The following is a 16,868-nucleotide window of genomic DNA, read 5'->3' on the forward strand; positions in this document are numbered from 1 at the left end:
TAAATAAGGACTCTTGGGGTGGAGTGAGGAGGAGGAGGAGTTAAAGAACTTATTAGAGCAGGTGCTAACATTTGAAACAAGCTCCGATCAAAAGAAATTCTGAGAGAAGAATCCGGCATTTATGACTGTAATAGATGACCTACTCACTGGTTTTTCACACCTCCCTATCCCCTGCTAAACCCTCTGCTTCTTGTTAAGGCTGTGTTGGGAGAAAAAAAATAAGATACTCCTACAAAATGTAAAGCAGACAATATAAGCCCTAGCCCTGGTACTATACCTGATTCCACCACAGAATATTAGAGCTATCTGCACTGAATGAGTAGGGGGAATGGAGATGGCTGAGATGGCTGAGTAATCTCCCACTTAGTAAAAAACAGAAATCCCAGAGTTGTTGGAATTAAGAAAAGAGGGTCTAGAAGATGAAAACCTGCAGATGATATTAGAGGAACAAACTTTAAAGGCTCTGTTAAACAGAGAGAAAAAAGGTAGGCATCTGCCCCTTTTGTCCCTGCCCCATCCATCTGCCTTCTTACCTCATTGTTCATGTAATGTAGATCAAGAGGTTGTCCAAATACTGTTGTCACCTTGTGCTCCACATCTTCATATTTCACAGGCCGGCTGAATGCTATAATTCTGAAAAGAAACAGAAAGAAAGGTTGGTTAACTGTACACTTAAAATGTAGGGTTTAAAAAGCAATGGTCTGAGTATATTCTTCCTTTCTTCTCAACACAGGATTCTCTGTTTTCTTTCACTCAGTTTGCCTTTTCCCGACTGTTTCCTTTTTTCCTCTTCTCTACTGTTACCCTTCACCCTCTAAGCATCTATCAGGTTTGACAACAGTACCCACAACTATTGCTCAGTCCCAACCATTCATCTACACTTCAGCTTAGACTCTTCTGCCAATGACAGAAGAGGCCACTAGGTTTAAAAACTATGTTCCAACTATAAGAACACACAGATACATGGAAGGGGAACAATACACACTGGGGCTGTTGGGACTTGGGGAGGGAGAGCATCAGGAAGAACAGCTAAAGCATACTGGGCTCAATATGTAGGTCATAGATTAATCTGTGCAGCAAACCACCACGGCACACGTTTAACTATGTAACAAACCTGCATATCCTACACACGTAACCCAGAACTTAAAAGTTGAAAGAAAAAAAAGTTATTTAGGAAATAAGCTAGAAAACGTAGAGACTGGAGTAGCAGTACTGAAAACATGGCCTCAACTCCTAAGGGACTCAACTCTAAGACTTGAAAGGTCTTTTCCATTGTTCATCTTTGAGATGCCATAAAAATCTCCATACTGATTTTCCTCAGAATTAAGATTTTCTACTACAGAGTCACAGGAATTCCCCCTTGAGTTGGTGATATGCCTGATCAGTTTTCTTAACCAGTGTCATATCTGTGCATGTAAATAGTATTGATACTGAAGCTTGTCTGGAGAGACTCATTAGGTCAGTTTGAAGAACAATTTCTACAAATATAAGGTAGAGTAAGGACTCATCCAAAGAGGTGTAAAATATGATTTGTTATTAAATACTTCAGCAAAATTTAAAAGTGGGAATTGATTAAAAAAAAAGATTGGGAAAATGTTAGTAATGTTGAAGCTGGGTGACAGGTCCATGGGAGTTCAGTTTAATACTCTGTCTACTTTTGAGGGTGCTTGAAATTTCCATAATAAAAAGTTGTGGGTTTTTTTGTTTGTTTGTTTGGAAACAGTCTCGCTCTGTCACCTAGGCTGGAGTACAGTGGCATGGTAACGGCTCACTGCAGCTTCAACCTCTGGGGCTGAGGCAATCCTCCTGCCTCAGCTTCCCAAGTAGCTGGGACTACTGGCATGCAGGGGTTAATTTTTTATTTTTTGTAGGGATGGGCCTCAATAAGTTGCCCAGGCTGATCTCAGGCAATCCTCCCACATCAGCCTTCCAAACTGCTGGTATTACAGGTGTAAGCCACCATGCTTGGCCAATAAAAAGTTTTAACGAATGTATTAGGTGGAACTATATGAGACTACTGATGGCCAACCACTTTTGATATACAAAAGCGGCAATTTTATATGGTTTCAACCTAATACTCTAGAACATAGATGATTAAAAATAATCAGAGACAAATGAAACAGAAAAGAATATCAGAAAGAAGCTCATACACATACGTACTCTCAAATTTATATAAGAAAATACAGAATCAAAAAAAAATCTTGGGGGCCAAGCACGATGGCTCACACCTGTAATCTCAGCACTTTGGGAGGCCAAGGTAGGAGGCTCGCTTGAGGCTAGGAGCTCAAGAGCAGCCTGGGCAAGATAGTGAGTGCTCCTGTCTACTAAAAATTTTTTTTAAATTAGCCAGGTGTGATAGCACATGCCTATAGTTCCAGCTACTTGGGGGGCTGAGGTGAGAGGATCACTTGAGCCCAGGAAGTCAAAGCTGTAGTGAGCTGTGATCATGCCACTGTACTCCAGCCTAGGCGACAGAATGAGACCCTGTCTAAAAAAAAAAAAATATATATATATATAGAGAGAGAGAGAGAGAGAGAGAAAGAGAAGGTCTTCCTAACCATAACATAAAATACAGAAGACAATCCAGGCATGATGGCTCATGCCTGTAATCCCAGCACTTTGGGAGGCTGAGGTGGGTGGATCATCTGAGGTCAGGAGTTCAAGACTAGCCTGGCCAACATGGCAAAACCCCATCTCTACTAAAAATTTAAAAATTACCTGGGTGTGGTGGCATATGCCCTGTAATCCCAGCTACTTGGGAGACTGAAGCAGGAGAATCACTTGAACCCAGGAGGCGGAGGTTGGAGTGAGCTGAGATCATACCACTGCACTCCAGCCTGGGCAACAGAGCGAGACTCTGTCTCAAATAAATAAATAAATAAATAAATAAATAAAATTCTGATTTCAAAATAAACCATCAACAAAATTAAATATCAAACTTTGAGAAAATACTTGTAAAAAATCAATAAAAGACAATCTAATAGAAAAGGCAAAAGATTAGACAATTCACAGAAGAATTTTAAGCGGCTAATAAAACACATGAAAAGATGCTCATTGTGACTAGAGAAATGCCTATTAAAACAACCTTCATCTCTTAGTAAACCTACGCAGGATAAAATCAGACTAGTGTGTGTTGGAGCAGGCAGTATTCAGCCATGGGCCTGCACAGTTCTTGTCCTCTTCCATGCTGAGAGGAAGAAGAGTGTGGTTCTTTCTCATCTTCCCTGCTCCCCCAGAGTGGGAAGTGGTGTAACCAGAGGAAGAAGCAATAAGCCACAAGAGAGAGGGATCTAAACCATTGGGTTTTAATAAAATCTGACCAGATAATTTCTTTCACGTTCTTCTGTGACAGGTTGGCTCAAATCGGTGAGAAGTATAAAAGCCTTCATCATCTAGAACTGTATCTGCACTATTCAATATGGCAGCCATTAGCCACATATGACTATTTAAATTTAAATTGATTAAACTGAAAATTGGTTCCTGAACCGGTACAGTGGCTCATGCCTGTAATCCCAGAACTCTGGAAGGCCAAGGCAGGCAGATCGCTTGAGTCCAGGAGTTTAAAACCAGCCTGGGCAACATGGCAAAACCCTGTCTCTACAAAAATTACCTGGCTGTGGCAGAGTGCCTGTTGTCCCAGGCACCTGGGAGGTTGAGGCAGGAGGACTGCTTGAGCCCAGGAGGTGGAGGCTCCATGATTATGCCACTGTACTCCAGCCTGGACAACAGAGACCCTGTCTTTTTTCTTTTTTTTTTTTTTTGAGACCAGTCTTGCTCTGTCGCCCAGGCTGGAGTGGCATTATCTCAGCTCACTGCAAGCTCCGCCTCCTGGGTTCAGGCCATTCTCCTGCCTCAGCCTCCCAAGTAGCTGGGACTACAGATGTGCGCCACCACACCCAGATAATTTTTGTATTTTTAGTAGAGACAGGGTTTCGCCATGTTGGCCAGGCTGGTCTCGAACTCCTGACCTCAGGTGATCTTCCTGCCTCAGCCTCCCAAAGTGCTGGGATTACAGGCATGAGCCACTGTACCTGGCCCAGAGACCCTGTCTTAAAAGAAGAACGTTCCTCTGTCTCACCAACCACATTTCAAGTGCTCACTAATCACATGTACAGTAGCCATATGTGTACTGGATAGCACAGATACAGAATATTTCCATTATAGCAGAAAGTTCTATTGGGCAACATTGATAGACTACTAATATAAACCATAATCTATCCTTCACGCAAAGTCTAACATCTCAAGAAGATAATTCCTTCATGTTTTTTTCCTTTGTCCATCACCACCTTTCATTTTTGGAAATCATACTGCTAACCAAATTAGTTTCATCTCCACTAGGAAATCCATTCAGACTATAATTTTTTTTTTTTTTTTTTTTTTTTTTTGGTGATGGAGTCTCACTCTGTCCCCCAGGCTGGAGTGCAGTGGCTCAATCTCGGCTCACTGCAACCTCCATCTCCCGGGTTCAAGTGATTCGCCTGCCTTAACCTCCCGAGTAGCTGGGACTACAGGCGCCAGCCACCACGCCCGGCTAATTTTTGTATTTTTAGTAGAGACAAGGTTTCACCACATTGGTCAGGCTGGTCTTGAACTCCTGACCTTGTTATCTGCCCGCCTCAGCCTACCAAAGTGCTGGGATTACAGGCATGAGCCACCACGCCCGGCCCAGACTGTAATTCTTATATTTTCTTCTTCCAAATCAACTGTCCTAAGCAGTGATACTGTTAGGTGCTATCTAGATGGATTCTTTAGATAGAGGTGTTTTCTGAAGCCGTTTGAAAGGATAGCTTTCTATTAATTCCCAATAGCAAATCATACCCCTCCTTCTTCAAGGCCTCAGCAACAGTTCAAAAGGGTCCAGCCTTTCTGGATAAAATACCAGAAGTCCACTCAGATGTCCCTAGCACACTATTGAAAAAGGATCACGATCAGAAATAAATTCTTCTGCATTTGGCCTGGCAATGAGCCATTCAAAACCCACAAAAGCAGCTTGAAAGTCTGATCAAGATCAGAGGCCAGGACTTCCAGATTAGGTAAAATCTAAGCTGCTGCCATCCTATTGAATAACAGGCATTTTTAGGCCAGTGCTTCAAAGAGAGGTCTAACACCTGTGCAACCACCCCCATCAGTGTGTCATTAACGTTTCCAAAGGGAAGGAGATCTTAATCTACAATCCTTCTCCCCAGCACTCCTGGGGCCAAGAGGGAGGACAGTCAGGGGTCTGGTCCCCATAGTCTCAAAGCAAAGGGAAAGTCAGCCCATCAGAATGAATACCTGTCATGGATAAGTGGGAAAAGTCATGACTTCCTTCCTCCTTTCTGTGAATTCTAATTCTATAAGGGCCTACATTTAGATAAATACTACCCATATTCCCGGTAAAAAGTTAAAAATGCCCACAATGACATTCTCTACAAAATCCTGACATGAAATACATGAAACTAGAGCTATGTGGCACAGAGTACTAACTCTGTTGGCTCCCCTGCACCAACTTCATTAAGTCCTCAATTCCACACATAGTACGCAAACACTGAAATGCCATGGCTCCGAAAACAGCTCCATAAAAAGATAATGCACTGTTTTCAAAACCTTGATAGCAATGTTCTGCTGCTTAGGGCTTCAGAAGGCCATTCCTGCCTGACCACCTTAAATATTTGTGGTTTCAACCTGGCAGCTTCTCTGAAACCAAACACATACACTTTCTCAGTGTAAGCCTGCTCACTGTAACTGCATACCACTTTGGGAACAGGGAATTCAGGAGAGCCTAACTGCATAATTGGGCTCCAACACAATTGAGCATTTGATTGAAAACTCTCTATTGCTCTGAGTTTGGCCATCCCTTTAAAACTCAGGTTGGAAAGTGTGAAAAGTAGCAACAATGAAGTGACAATTTAACTTCTCTGCTAATGGCAGGACACAGGAAGAGCAGCTGGGGACAGAGCTCAGACCTTCCTCCCTCCAGGCCTGGAACTCACATGGGAGCAGAAGGACCCTGGCTCTGCAGACCACACTTTCCACAATGTTTCCACCGGGCTGCCTCTGACAACCTTGTAGGGTTGTGAATGTGTATTTTAAAGGGCGAATACTAGCCACAGGTCTCCTCTGGAGCCAGCTGCAAAGCAGGCTGAAAGGTACCAACTGCAGAGAACTACCAGAATCAAGAATGTTTGCAGGTACTAAGGTCCTATGGTGAGACTCTTAAAGTAGGAAGACCTCATACCAATGGGGATGCTTTTCACCTGTCCAAATGCTCAAAGCAAAGGAAAGCTGGGGGTGGGAGTGGGGGGTATATCAATGAGAGGGAAAGGCAAATAATGGAAAAATCACTGAAAGGCACATTTATGTGTACATGTGTCACACATGCGCAAACACGCAGGGTCCCAAATATCCCATGACCAGAGCTCTGTATGCTTTCTGAATGTTTTCCTTAAATAACTTTAGAAATTAAGTACAGTCTGGCCGGGCGCGGTGGCTCAAGCCTGTAATCCCAGCACTTTGGGAGGCTGAGACGGGTGGATCACAAGGTCAAGAGATCAAGACCATCCTGGCTAACACGGTGAAACCCCGTCTCTACTAAAAAATACAAAAAAACTAGCCGGGCGAGGTGGCGGGCACTTGTGGTCCTGGCTACTCGGAAGGCTGAGGCAGGAGAATGGCATAAACCTGGGAGGCGGAGCTTGCAGTGAGCCGAGATCCGACCACTGCACTCCAGCCTGGGTGACAGAGCGAGACTCCGTCTCAAAAAAAAAAAAAAAAGAAATTAAGTACAGTCACATTTTTTCTACTGAGAACTTCTACCTTGGCTTCCCACAAAAAATAACAATAATGAAAATACTGAAAATGGAGAAAAGGACAGAAGAGTTTTGTAACATTACTTTCACTTCCCTAATGAGGTAAGATTCAGAACACAGACTGAAAAATTCCCCCTTTCTATGTCCTCAAAGGAGCTAAAATCTTTTACAACTGATGGACTTGGTTCAGCTTCCCATGACCTAGACACATCATGAAGAAACTTCTAATTCACCAACCTGACCCTTGACGTGGACAAAGCCAGGGCTGCTCTACTGGGAGTAGTAATGGCACCATATAACAGGAGAATCCTGCCCTCCCTCTAAAGCCCACAGGTGACACAGTGTCAGTGTGTCTGAAAGCCATGATTCTGAGTAGGGCCGGAGTCCTCACTTCCTAACAAAATGTCAGACCTCACAGCAGCAGACTAGAGCAGAATAGTAAAACATTAGCAGTTGAAATGGCTTCCAATGCTAAGATAGGAACAAGGTTCAATTAGCAGGCCAAGACAAGGGTGAAACTTTCCTCCCTTTATGCCCAATCCACCCCATTACCCAACCAGTGGCCCCATAGGGATCAGGACAGGAGAATGACTTCCATGAACTCAATGCTATTTGAGAAGTTTGGCATACATGAACACAACTACTCATCAGAAGGCAGACTTACCGCCTCTCCCCATTGTGCTCAAACTTGATTCTGACGTCACTCTGCCAAAAAGAATGATAGACAGGTTAGAGAATTCTCTGGAATGTTTCACTCCTGCCATTCCCAAGAAAGCCTTGAGCAGCCCGTTAGCAACATTAGGCATACATCCCTGATGGCTCCTGGTCCAGCTTCTTTTCCTAGATAGGCATGGGCATTCCTTTCCAATGAGTTAAAACTGCCAGTTCTAACATTAGGGGCAACAAAGCTCTTAGGGTAAGATCCTGAGGTGGCTGCCCAGCTCAGTTTCTATGCTGTGACATGCTGTTTCTAGCTTCATACACACCCTATTTCTACAACTGGCTCTGGAAGTTCCTCCCACTCTATCACCTCCTGACCAGGATATCTTTCCTTGTTGGCTGATGTGACTGAAGACAAAAAGAAATTTTGCTGCTGACGCTTTCTAGCTATATGATCACAAGCAAGTTACTTATCCTCTGTGAGTCTTAGTTTTTCCACCTGTAGAGTCAGCCTAAACATATCTTGCAGAGTTCTTATTTAAGTAAATGTAAGTAAAACTTACAACTAAATGTAAGTAAAATACCTGACACATAATAGACATGCAATATTTGTTTTTTGCTGCTGCTGCCATTGGTACCACTATCACTGATTTCCCACGATCCTTCCAAAGCTACCCCAATGGTGGTAAAGTAGGACCTTATACACAGTCCCCAGCCTTTTCCAAAATGACCATGATGAGTAGCCTGTAAACTGCAGGAGAGTAGAGATCAAGTCTATCATGTTTCTTTTTTTTTTTTTTTTTTTTTTTTTTTTTTTTTTTTTGAGACGGAGTCTCACTCTGTCACCCAGGCTGGAGTGCAGTAGCATGATACCAGCTCACTGCAACCTCCGCCTCCCGGGTTCAAGTGATTCTCTTGCCTCAGCCTCCCGAGGTCTATCATGTTTCGATATCCCCAGTGCCAGGAAAAGGAAATGGCATATAATATTTGTGCTTAATATTTGTTAAGTGGTTGAATGAATTGAAGAACAGAACTAAGTATAAATATGAGAAATAAGAGGAAGTAGAAGTGTTAAAATGACAAAGAACAAATTAAGGAGAAAGAGATGTTGCAAAAGAGATATTACAAACAACTTGAGGGAGTTTAAAAAATGACAGGGAAAGGAGAGAGATATTACAGAAGAACAGGCGCAGAGGAAAAGAAAAGATGGGCAGGAAACCAGCAAATAATAGAGATAAAAGAGAGAATGAAGTCATAGTCGATGAAGAAAAATTATATTGAAGAAGACAAATACATAGGCTATGGCTTGGAAGAAAGAGGGCCTAAGAGTATTTGAAGATGAGGAACACATAGCAAACACAGAAGATGACAGAAAAGGGAGTGAGTTTGAAAGGAAGGGTAGGTGCCTAAAGGACTCCCTTTTCCCAAGGTATTAGGGGATTGGTCTTCTCTTCCAGTTCAGTGAATCACAAGAGTAGTTCTAATTTACACTGTAAAAATTATTAAAGACCCCAAAGAGCTTTTGCTTATGTGGATTATATCTATTGGTATTCACCATATTCAAAATTAAAACTGAGAAAATTTACTTTATTAATTTAAAATGGCAATTAAAGGCCAGGCACAGTGGCTCACAACTGTAATCCCAGCACTTTGGGAGGCCGAGGCGGGCAGATCACTGGAGATCGAGAGTTCGAGACCAGCCTGGCCAACACAGTGAAACCCCATCTCTACTTAAAATACAAAAATTATGCCGTGAGTAGTGGCGCACACCTGTAATCCCAGCTACTCGGAAGGCTGAGGCAGGAGAATCACTTGAACCTAGGAGGCAGAGGTTGCAGTGAGCTGAGACAGTGCCATTGCACTCCAGTCTGGGTGACAGAGTGAGACCCTGTCTCAAAAAAAATACAACCCTGATATAGCCTTCTTATCCTTTAAGATAACACATGGACCACTTTATCCATTAATAATAATGATAATAACTAATGTTTATTGAGCATTTACCACAAACCAAGCATTGTTCTAAGCATGTTTACATATATTAGTTAAACTGATCCTCAAAACAAGTACCATTATTATCTCTATTTTACAGAAAATAACTGAGTTACAACAAGATTAAGTAAGTTCCCCCAAGGTCAGGTCATATTGCTTGTAAAGGAAGAGGTAGGATTTGAACCCTGGAACTCTGACTCTTAACTACCACGCTATGCTACAACTTAAGTCACACAGGCACTGAGAGCAGTTTTTCGCTATCTTCTTTTTCCCGTTCCCCTGAAATTCTAAAGTTACCATGACAAGAGTCCTCCAAAGCAGAGTTGCCATGCTGTGATGTGTGGTCTCCAGCTTCCCACACTACTTCCTCAACTGGATCTGGAGTATCCTGAGTGCTCTATGAAGTTTGTAGTCCTGTCTGCCCCTGCAGGTGGGTTACATATCCTTTTACCTGTTCCTGCCTATCACCCAGCATACCTCGCTGTAGCTCTATTGTTTTAATTAATAAATTTTATTTTTAGAACAGTTTTAGATTTACAGAAAAACTGAGCATATACAGCAGAGTTCTGATATATCCTTCTCCCCTTTGTACACAGTTTCCCCTGTTATTATTATTGTTATTCCTGAGACAGGGTCTTACTCCTGCCACCCAAGCTGGAGTGCAGTGTTACGATCATGGCTCACTGCAGCCTCGACTTCCCAGGCACAGGTGACTGATTCTCCCACCTCAGCCTCCCATGTAGCTGGGACTACAAACAGGCACATGTCACCGCACTGGGCTAATTTGTAACTTTTTGTAGAGATGGGGTCTTGCCATGTTGCCCAGGCCAGTCTCAAACTCCTGGGCTCAAGCAATCTGTCCACCTCAACCTCCCAAAGTGCTGGGATTACAGGCATGAGCCACCACACCCAGCCGGTTTCCCCTATTATTAATATCTTACATTAGTATGGTGTATTTCTTTTTGTTAAAATTAATCGATACTGATATACCAACTAAAGTCCATAGTTTATTCACATATTTCCTCAGGTTTTTTTTTTTTGTCTAATTTTTTTTTTTTTCATTTTAAAAAGTTTTGGGCCAGGTGTAGTGACTCATGCTTCTAATCCCAACACTTTGGGAAGCCGAGGTTTGAGGAGCCCAGGTTTGTTTGAGCCCAGGTGTTTGAGATCAGTCTGGGCAACACAGCAAAACGCCATCTCTACAAAAAATACAAAAATTAGCTGGTTCTGGTGGCACATGCCTGTAGTCTCAGCTACTCGGGACGCTGAGGCAAGAGGATTGCTTGAGCCCAGGGGGGCTTGAGGTTGCAGTGAGCCATGATCAGCCACTGGACTCCAGCCTGGGTGAAAGAGCAAGGATTCTGTCTCAAAAATAAACTAAAAAAAAAAAAAAAAAAAAAATTAGGTTAAAAAAATAAACAACAGCTTTCATTCTTAAACTGGGACAACATTTTATTTATTTTTTTAATTTTATTTTTTTATTTTTGGAGACAGAGTCTTGCTCTGTTGCCCAGGCTGGAGTGCAGTGGCACGATCTCGGCTCACTGCAGCCTCTGTCTCCTGGGTTCAAGTGATTCTCCTGCCTCAGCCTCCCAAGTAGCTGGGATTACAGGCATGCACCACCATGCCTCGTTAATGTTTGTATTTTTAGTAGAGACAAGGTTTCACCATGTTGGCCAGGTTGGTCTCGAACTCTTAACCTCAAGTGATCCGCCCGCCTTGGCCTCCCAAAGTGCTCGGATTACAGGCGTGAGCCACTGCGCCTAGCCCTAGGAACATTATATTTAGATATACTAACGAAGGAATCTCCTCAGTCCCTTTATGGAACTGAAGGAACTAAATTTATTTCATAATGAGCCATAACCTGAGCACTGCTCTACATGAATTTATTCAGAAAGGGAATTAAACTTTTGTTCCAAACCACAAATCACTGCTACTTAAGACTAACTGAGCCTGTGACCAAAAAGCAGTGTAAACAAAGATGCTTCTTTGATGCCACGACAGCCTTACAAGCTTCCATGAACCACATGATAGGCCCAAATCTGAGTTCCTAAATCTGAATTTCACCTGTCAGGTTGACCATAATAAGTCATAGATAAGGGAAGTTCAGATAAAGATAATTTGATTCAATGCCTTCCAGCCAGCCATTCTCCTTGTCCTCTCTGAGGCATTTCACACTGGTGGCCAACTCTATTTCCAACTTCTGTGACTCTATCCCAGCACAGGGAACCTGCTACCACTCTGACCACTTCTGCTTCTTTGCTGGTTCCTCTTGTTCATGCCCTCTCCCACCCCTCCCCAAACATGTGACCATTCCTCAACCTTGCGACTTCTGACTTTTGGCTTTCTCCTGCTCTGCACACAACTTCTCAGTGGGCCTCTAAATAGAAGATTCCTCAATCTCTGTGTCTAGCCCCAATCTCTGAAGCAAGGCTCATCTGCTTGCCACGTATCTGAGGCCAATATGTAGTTGTTAAGAATGTAGCACTGGAGTCCAAATGCCTGCTTCAAATCTTGGCTCTACAACTTCCTAGCTGTGTAACCTTAAACTTAGGTTGGTGCAAAAGTAATTGCAGTTTTTGCCATTAAACCTAATTGCACTAGGCCGGGGGAGGTTGCCTTGTAATCCCAGCACTTCGTGAGGCTGAGGGCAGATCACGAGGTTAGGAGTTCGAGACCAGCCTGGCCAACATGGTGAAACCCCGTCTCTACTAAAAATACAAAAATTAGCCGGGTGTGGTGATGGGCACCTATAATCCCAGCTACTCGGGAGGCTGAGGCAGGAGAATTGCTTGAGCCCAGGAAGTGGACGTTGCAGTGAGCTGAGATCACGCCACTGCACTCCAGCCTGGGTGACAGAGCAAGACTCCGTATCAGGAAAAAAAAAAAAAAAAGAGTAATGGCACTGCAGCCTCATACTTAACCTATGACTTAGTTTCCTCATCTGTAAAGTGAGAATGATACTATCCAACTCATAGAATTATCAAAATAATTAAATCATATAATTGGGTAAAGTGATTAGAACAGTACCTCATATACAAGTGGTTGGTAAATGATAATACAGGTCCATTATCCTTTAGCCAAAATTCTTGGGGCCAAAAGTATTTCAGAATGCACGTTTTGGATTTAGAGGGGTAGTATGGTACATGTTCTATAAATCATGTGATGTCTCCCCAGGGAGTGGAGTGGAGGGTGGCTGAGACAGTACGCCTATGGTAAAGGCAGAATGCTCAAGTATTTCCTGCACCTCTTAAAAGTTAGTTTGGGGGTTTTGTCCCTAGTTCTGACCAAAAGCCAGGGACAGAATCAAGTTCTATACTCTCTTCCCTGGCAGGCACATGTCCTAGGACACAGGAGTCTCCCTCAATCCAGGTTGCTAAGTGACTCTGGGCAACACTGTTCTCCCCTTCCTTGTATTGGGCATACTGTGTTAAGTCACTGAGATTTGGAGACTATTTGTTAACAGAGTACATGCTTTTTATCCAAGCTATCCTAATTTTTGCAATGAAAAGTACGAATACTCACAATAAGTAGAATAAAGACAGACTATAAATTGCCCTGTGTCTACTCAGGACAGGTCTGGTTGCCAAATGAGTCTGCTACAAATTAAAAAATAATAAATAGAAACCAGAAACTAAAAATGCCCATTTAGTTTGTAGTAATGTCTGGATCTCAGAACTGCAGATAACAGATTATGGACCTGCAAAAATCAACATACACATATACACATACCACACACACTCTTGAGGTTTTTTCCCACTATAATCTCAAACTTAATCTAGCCATATGTATCTACATCAACTACTCCCCTGAACTAGTCTCCCTTCTCAACTATTACTTTCTTTTCAGAGATGGAGTCTCGTTATGTTGTCCAGGCTAGAGGGCAGTAGCTATTCACAGGCACAATCATTGTGTGCTACAGATTTGAGCTCCTGGGCTCAAGTGATCCTCCTGCCTCAGCCTCCCAAGTAGCTGGGACTACAGGTGCATGTCACCATGCCTGGCTCAGTGTCACTATTTCTAACATTGGTACTGCTGTGCTCCTGGTTATACAGGTTCACACCTCTGAGTAATACTTGATTCTTTACTTCCTTTTCCCCCTCACAGCCAGGGAGCAAATTCCAATTCTCCTCTCAAAGGCCTCCAGTATAAGACTCTGCTTCCCATTCTCACTGATATCACCTTCAGTGAGACCCTTTCCCCTTGATCCGAGTCCTAAAGCCACCTTTATACATTTCAGCTCCCCATTTCCAACCCACTCTGCGTTCCTCTACAGTTCCAACCATCTCAATCACCTTTTTCACCATGTTCCCTCTTTGTTCATAAGGTAATCAGTGATACCCACTATCTATGGAATAAAGTCTAAATTCTCTGATATCACTCAAAGCCCTCTGGGATTTAGGTTCACTCAGTTTACCTGAACATCTCACACTGTTTGTTCCCCACAGGAATCCCCCTTTCAAGCCAGATCAATGCTCACCTTGTTTCCTGATACATGCCATGTTTGCTTCTTCCCCAAGGTCTTTAATCATTCTGTTTCCTGACTTGGAGTGCCACCCTTCCTCTGTTCCACTTAACTGTTTATACTTCCTTCACAGCCTAGTTGAAGTGCCTTTCCACCTGAAATGACTCCATAGCTCTTTTGGCCCAAGCTCATCTTTCACTTTCCTGGCCTTCTATAGCACTTACTCTCTGTACCACACAGTGAGGCACAGTTACATCATACTTTATTTCTTTCTTTCATGTAGTCCTCACTTCCCAGTAAGACTGCATGATTCCTGGGGTACAACGAATATGACATACCTTTTTTCTTTCTTTTTTTTTTTTTGAGATGGGGTCTTGCTCTGTCGCCCAGGCTGGAGAGCAGTGGCGCGATCTCGGCTCACTACAACCTCTGCCTCCCAAGTACAAGCGATTCTCCCAGCTGAGCCTCCCAAGTAGCTGAGATTACAGGCACCTGCCATCATGCTCAGCTAATTTTTGTCTTTTTGTAGAGACAGGGTTTTCACCATGTTGGCCAGATCAGGTGATCTGCCCGCCTCGGCCTCCCAAAGTGCTGGGGTTACAGGCGTGAGCCACCACTCCCAGCCAACATACATTTCTTTTGTGTGTCTGAGAAGCCTGACCATAAGTACATGTTAAACTGAATGGAGGGTGTCAGCTACTGAAAAAAAAAGTTCTAGAAAAGAAATTCAGGTCTAAGCAGCTTCATGTCCCCTGCCCACCACAGGCAATCCAGTGAGAGCAGTAGTGAGAGCCACGCTCAGGAGAGAGACAGTGCAGGCCGCCAGGTTGAGCTACAGATTCAGGAACTCAGCAGGAACAATAGGAATAACTGACAAGAATACTAAAGCAGAAATGACCTTTTCACAGTCTGGACTCAACAGGTGAACATGTAGCCCAAAAAGCTTTCAAGAATCCAGAAAAATCAGGAATTTTAACCAAACATTTATGAAATAATTTGACCTGAAAAAGGCCTCAGTTAGCCATCATTCTTATCCTCGCTCTGATTCTGTACTGATTTCTCTCCCTGCATTTGCTACATACCTTTAATGCCTCCCCACATTTCTGGAATTGCAGTCCTTATTTTGCCAAAGAGAGTAAGTGAATGAAAGGAAAAAAAAACAGAACAAAAATTAAAATTTTATTTTTAAGCATGACTCAGGAAAGTTGTAGGAGATCAGTGGAAGAGATAATTATAAAGCAACTATAATGCCAGGCTTGTGTGTTGCTTTATATCTTATTTTCAAACTAGCCAGCCCATCTTATCAACAACCCTTGAAAGAGAAAGGAGGTGTTGAAGAGCCAGGTCTTTCACACTGAAAGCAAAAGACAGTCTGCTCAATCACTGACCCTGCTGGGGGAACAGCTCCTAGAATTCTCTTCCTCTAGAAATGACAGCCAAGGCCCTGCCCTGCTTGTACCTATCATGAAGAAAGCAGCTTTTCCGTTCTAAAGAACCCACTCATGAACATCTGGAGGGTTAGATCCAGAACCCAGCCTCTATTCAAGTATCTACCTACCCTTTTGATAAGATTCAAGGGAAACAGGAATCCATGGAAATAAGGATTCCATTTCTTCCTCCACTGGGATTTTCAGAAATTAGGCTAGCTTCAGAAATTTGCAAAGATCATCAGATAAACAGTAACGATAATCCCATAAAGATAGAAAAACCTTAATCCTTTCAGTTCCACAACAGTATGGACAGTTCTAGTTAGAAGCTTTCCCCAAAGCTCCTACCTGCAGTGCCAAAACTTAAGAAGTGACATAACCACTACAACTTTACATTTGTACATTTGTTTTACAATGTACAAAATATTTCACATTCTGTCTATGATCTTACAACAATCTTAAGAGGTAGACACAGTGAGTATTAAGTCTATATTTCAGATGGAAAAACTCACTTCAGAAAGGTTATATGACTTATACACAATAAAATTACTGTCACTAGGAATCAGAAGACTTGGGATTTACTTCCTGCCTCTACTCAATACCTTTGTGTAAAAGCTGTGTAAACCTTATACACATGCTTATAGTGTTGTTGTTAACTGTTGTTGAAAGCACTCTATAAATTATAAAACCCTGCGTTCATACATGAGTAACAACTCTATGACTCCTAGGCCAGCATTCTTTTTTTTTTTTTTTGGTTGGTCTCAGTTTTCAATCGTGGCAGGACCTCACGCACTTGCACGTGTGCGCGCATACACACACACACACACACACACACACACACACTAAGGCTTCAGATCTTGTTGAAAGCTGCAATGTCAACACTCTACACATGCTCTCAAACTTGGTAATCTCCTCTTCCAGAAAGTTTGTCCCTACCTTGTCATCCTCCACCACACACTGAATCTGCAGCTTCCGGATACCAAAGCCCATGGGCACCAGCTTGGAGGCCCCCCTAGATCAGCCTGTCCAGCTGGATGAAGCGCATACAGGCCTCCAATTGGGCTATGTTGGTCTCATTGTCCCAAGGCTTGACGTCCAGCAGGATGGAAGACTTGGCCACCAACGCAGGCTTCTTGGCCTTCTTCTCCACATACCACCGCAGCCACTTCTCCCACAGCCGGACTGCCTCCTTGTCTTCCTCCTCATTGTCGCTGCCAAACAGGTCAATGTCATTGTCCTCGTCACCCTCTGCTAGTGCGGCTGCCTTCTTGGCTGGGGGCTCCACTTGGCGCATGGGAGACACATGCTGGATCTGCATGGCTGTGTCCCTGTGGCCAGACAAGCTCTTCTCCAGCATGTTCAGTCATAGGCCAGCACTCTTTTCACTATACTAAGTTGTCAGACCCATAGAGAACTAACACCCATTGATAACACACTGTGTGTCAATGACTGCTAAAGGGACACTGCACATCATGGCCTGCAAAACTATCCATAGGACCCAGCCACACGTAGGATGTGCCACACATCTAAGAATATTCA

The 16,868-nt window shown here is 43.2% G+C and overlaps 1 protein-coding gene across 5 annotated transcripts in view; it reads right to left on the reverse strand.

Moving 5' to 3' along the window:
* The window catches only part of MAP3K3 (mitogen-activated protein kinase kinase kinase 3), a 73,772-nt gene that overhangs the window by 41,840 nt on the left and 15,064 nt on the right, over positions 1–16,868 (reverse strand). For 4 of the 5 annotated variants that reach the window (XM_037993604.2, XM_037993603.2, XM_037993602.2 and 1 more), the window contains 2 exons: positions 7,453–7,493; positions 534–633 (listed from right to left, as the gene is read on the reverse strand). In XM_037993604.2, the coding sequence (XP_037849532.1) occupies positions 534–633; positions 7,453–7,493 (141 nt within the window). Of the gene's footprint in view, positions 1–533; positions 634–7,452; positions 7,494–16,265; positions 16,541–16,868 lie in introns of all 5 variants that reach the window. The other variant, XM_037993605.1, reaches the window with a different exon arrangement.

This window comes from Chlorocebus sabaeus, chromosome 16 (assembly GCF_047675955.1).
Source record: "Chlorocebus sabaeus isolate Y175 chromosome 16, mChlSab1.0.hap1, whole genome shotgun sequence".
Taxonomy (NCBI): Eukaryota; Metazoa; Chordata; class Mammalia; order Primates; family Cercopithecidae; genus Chlorocebus; species Chlorocebus sabaeus.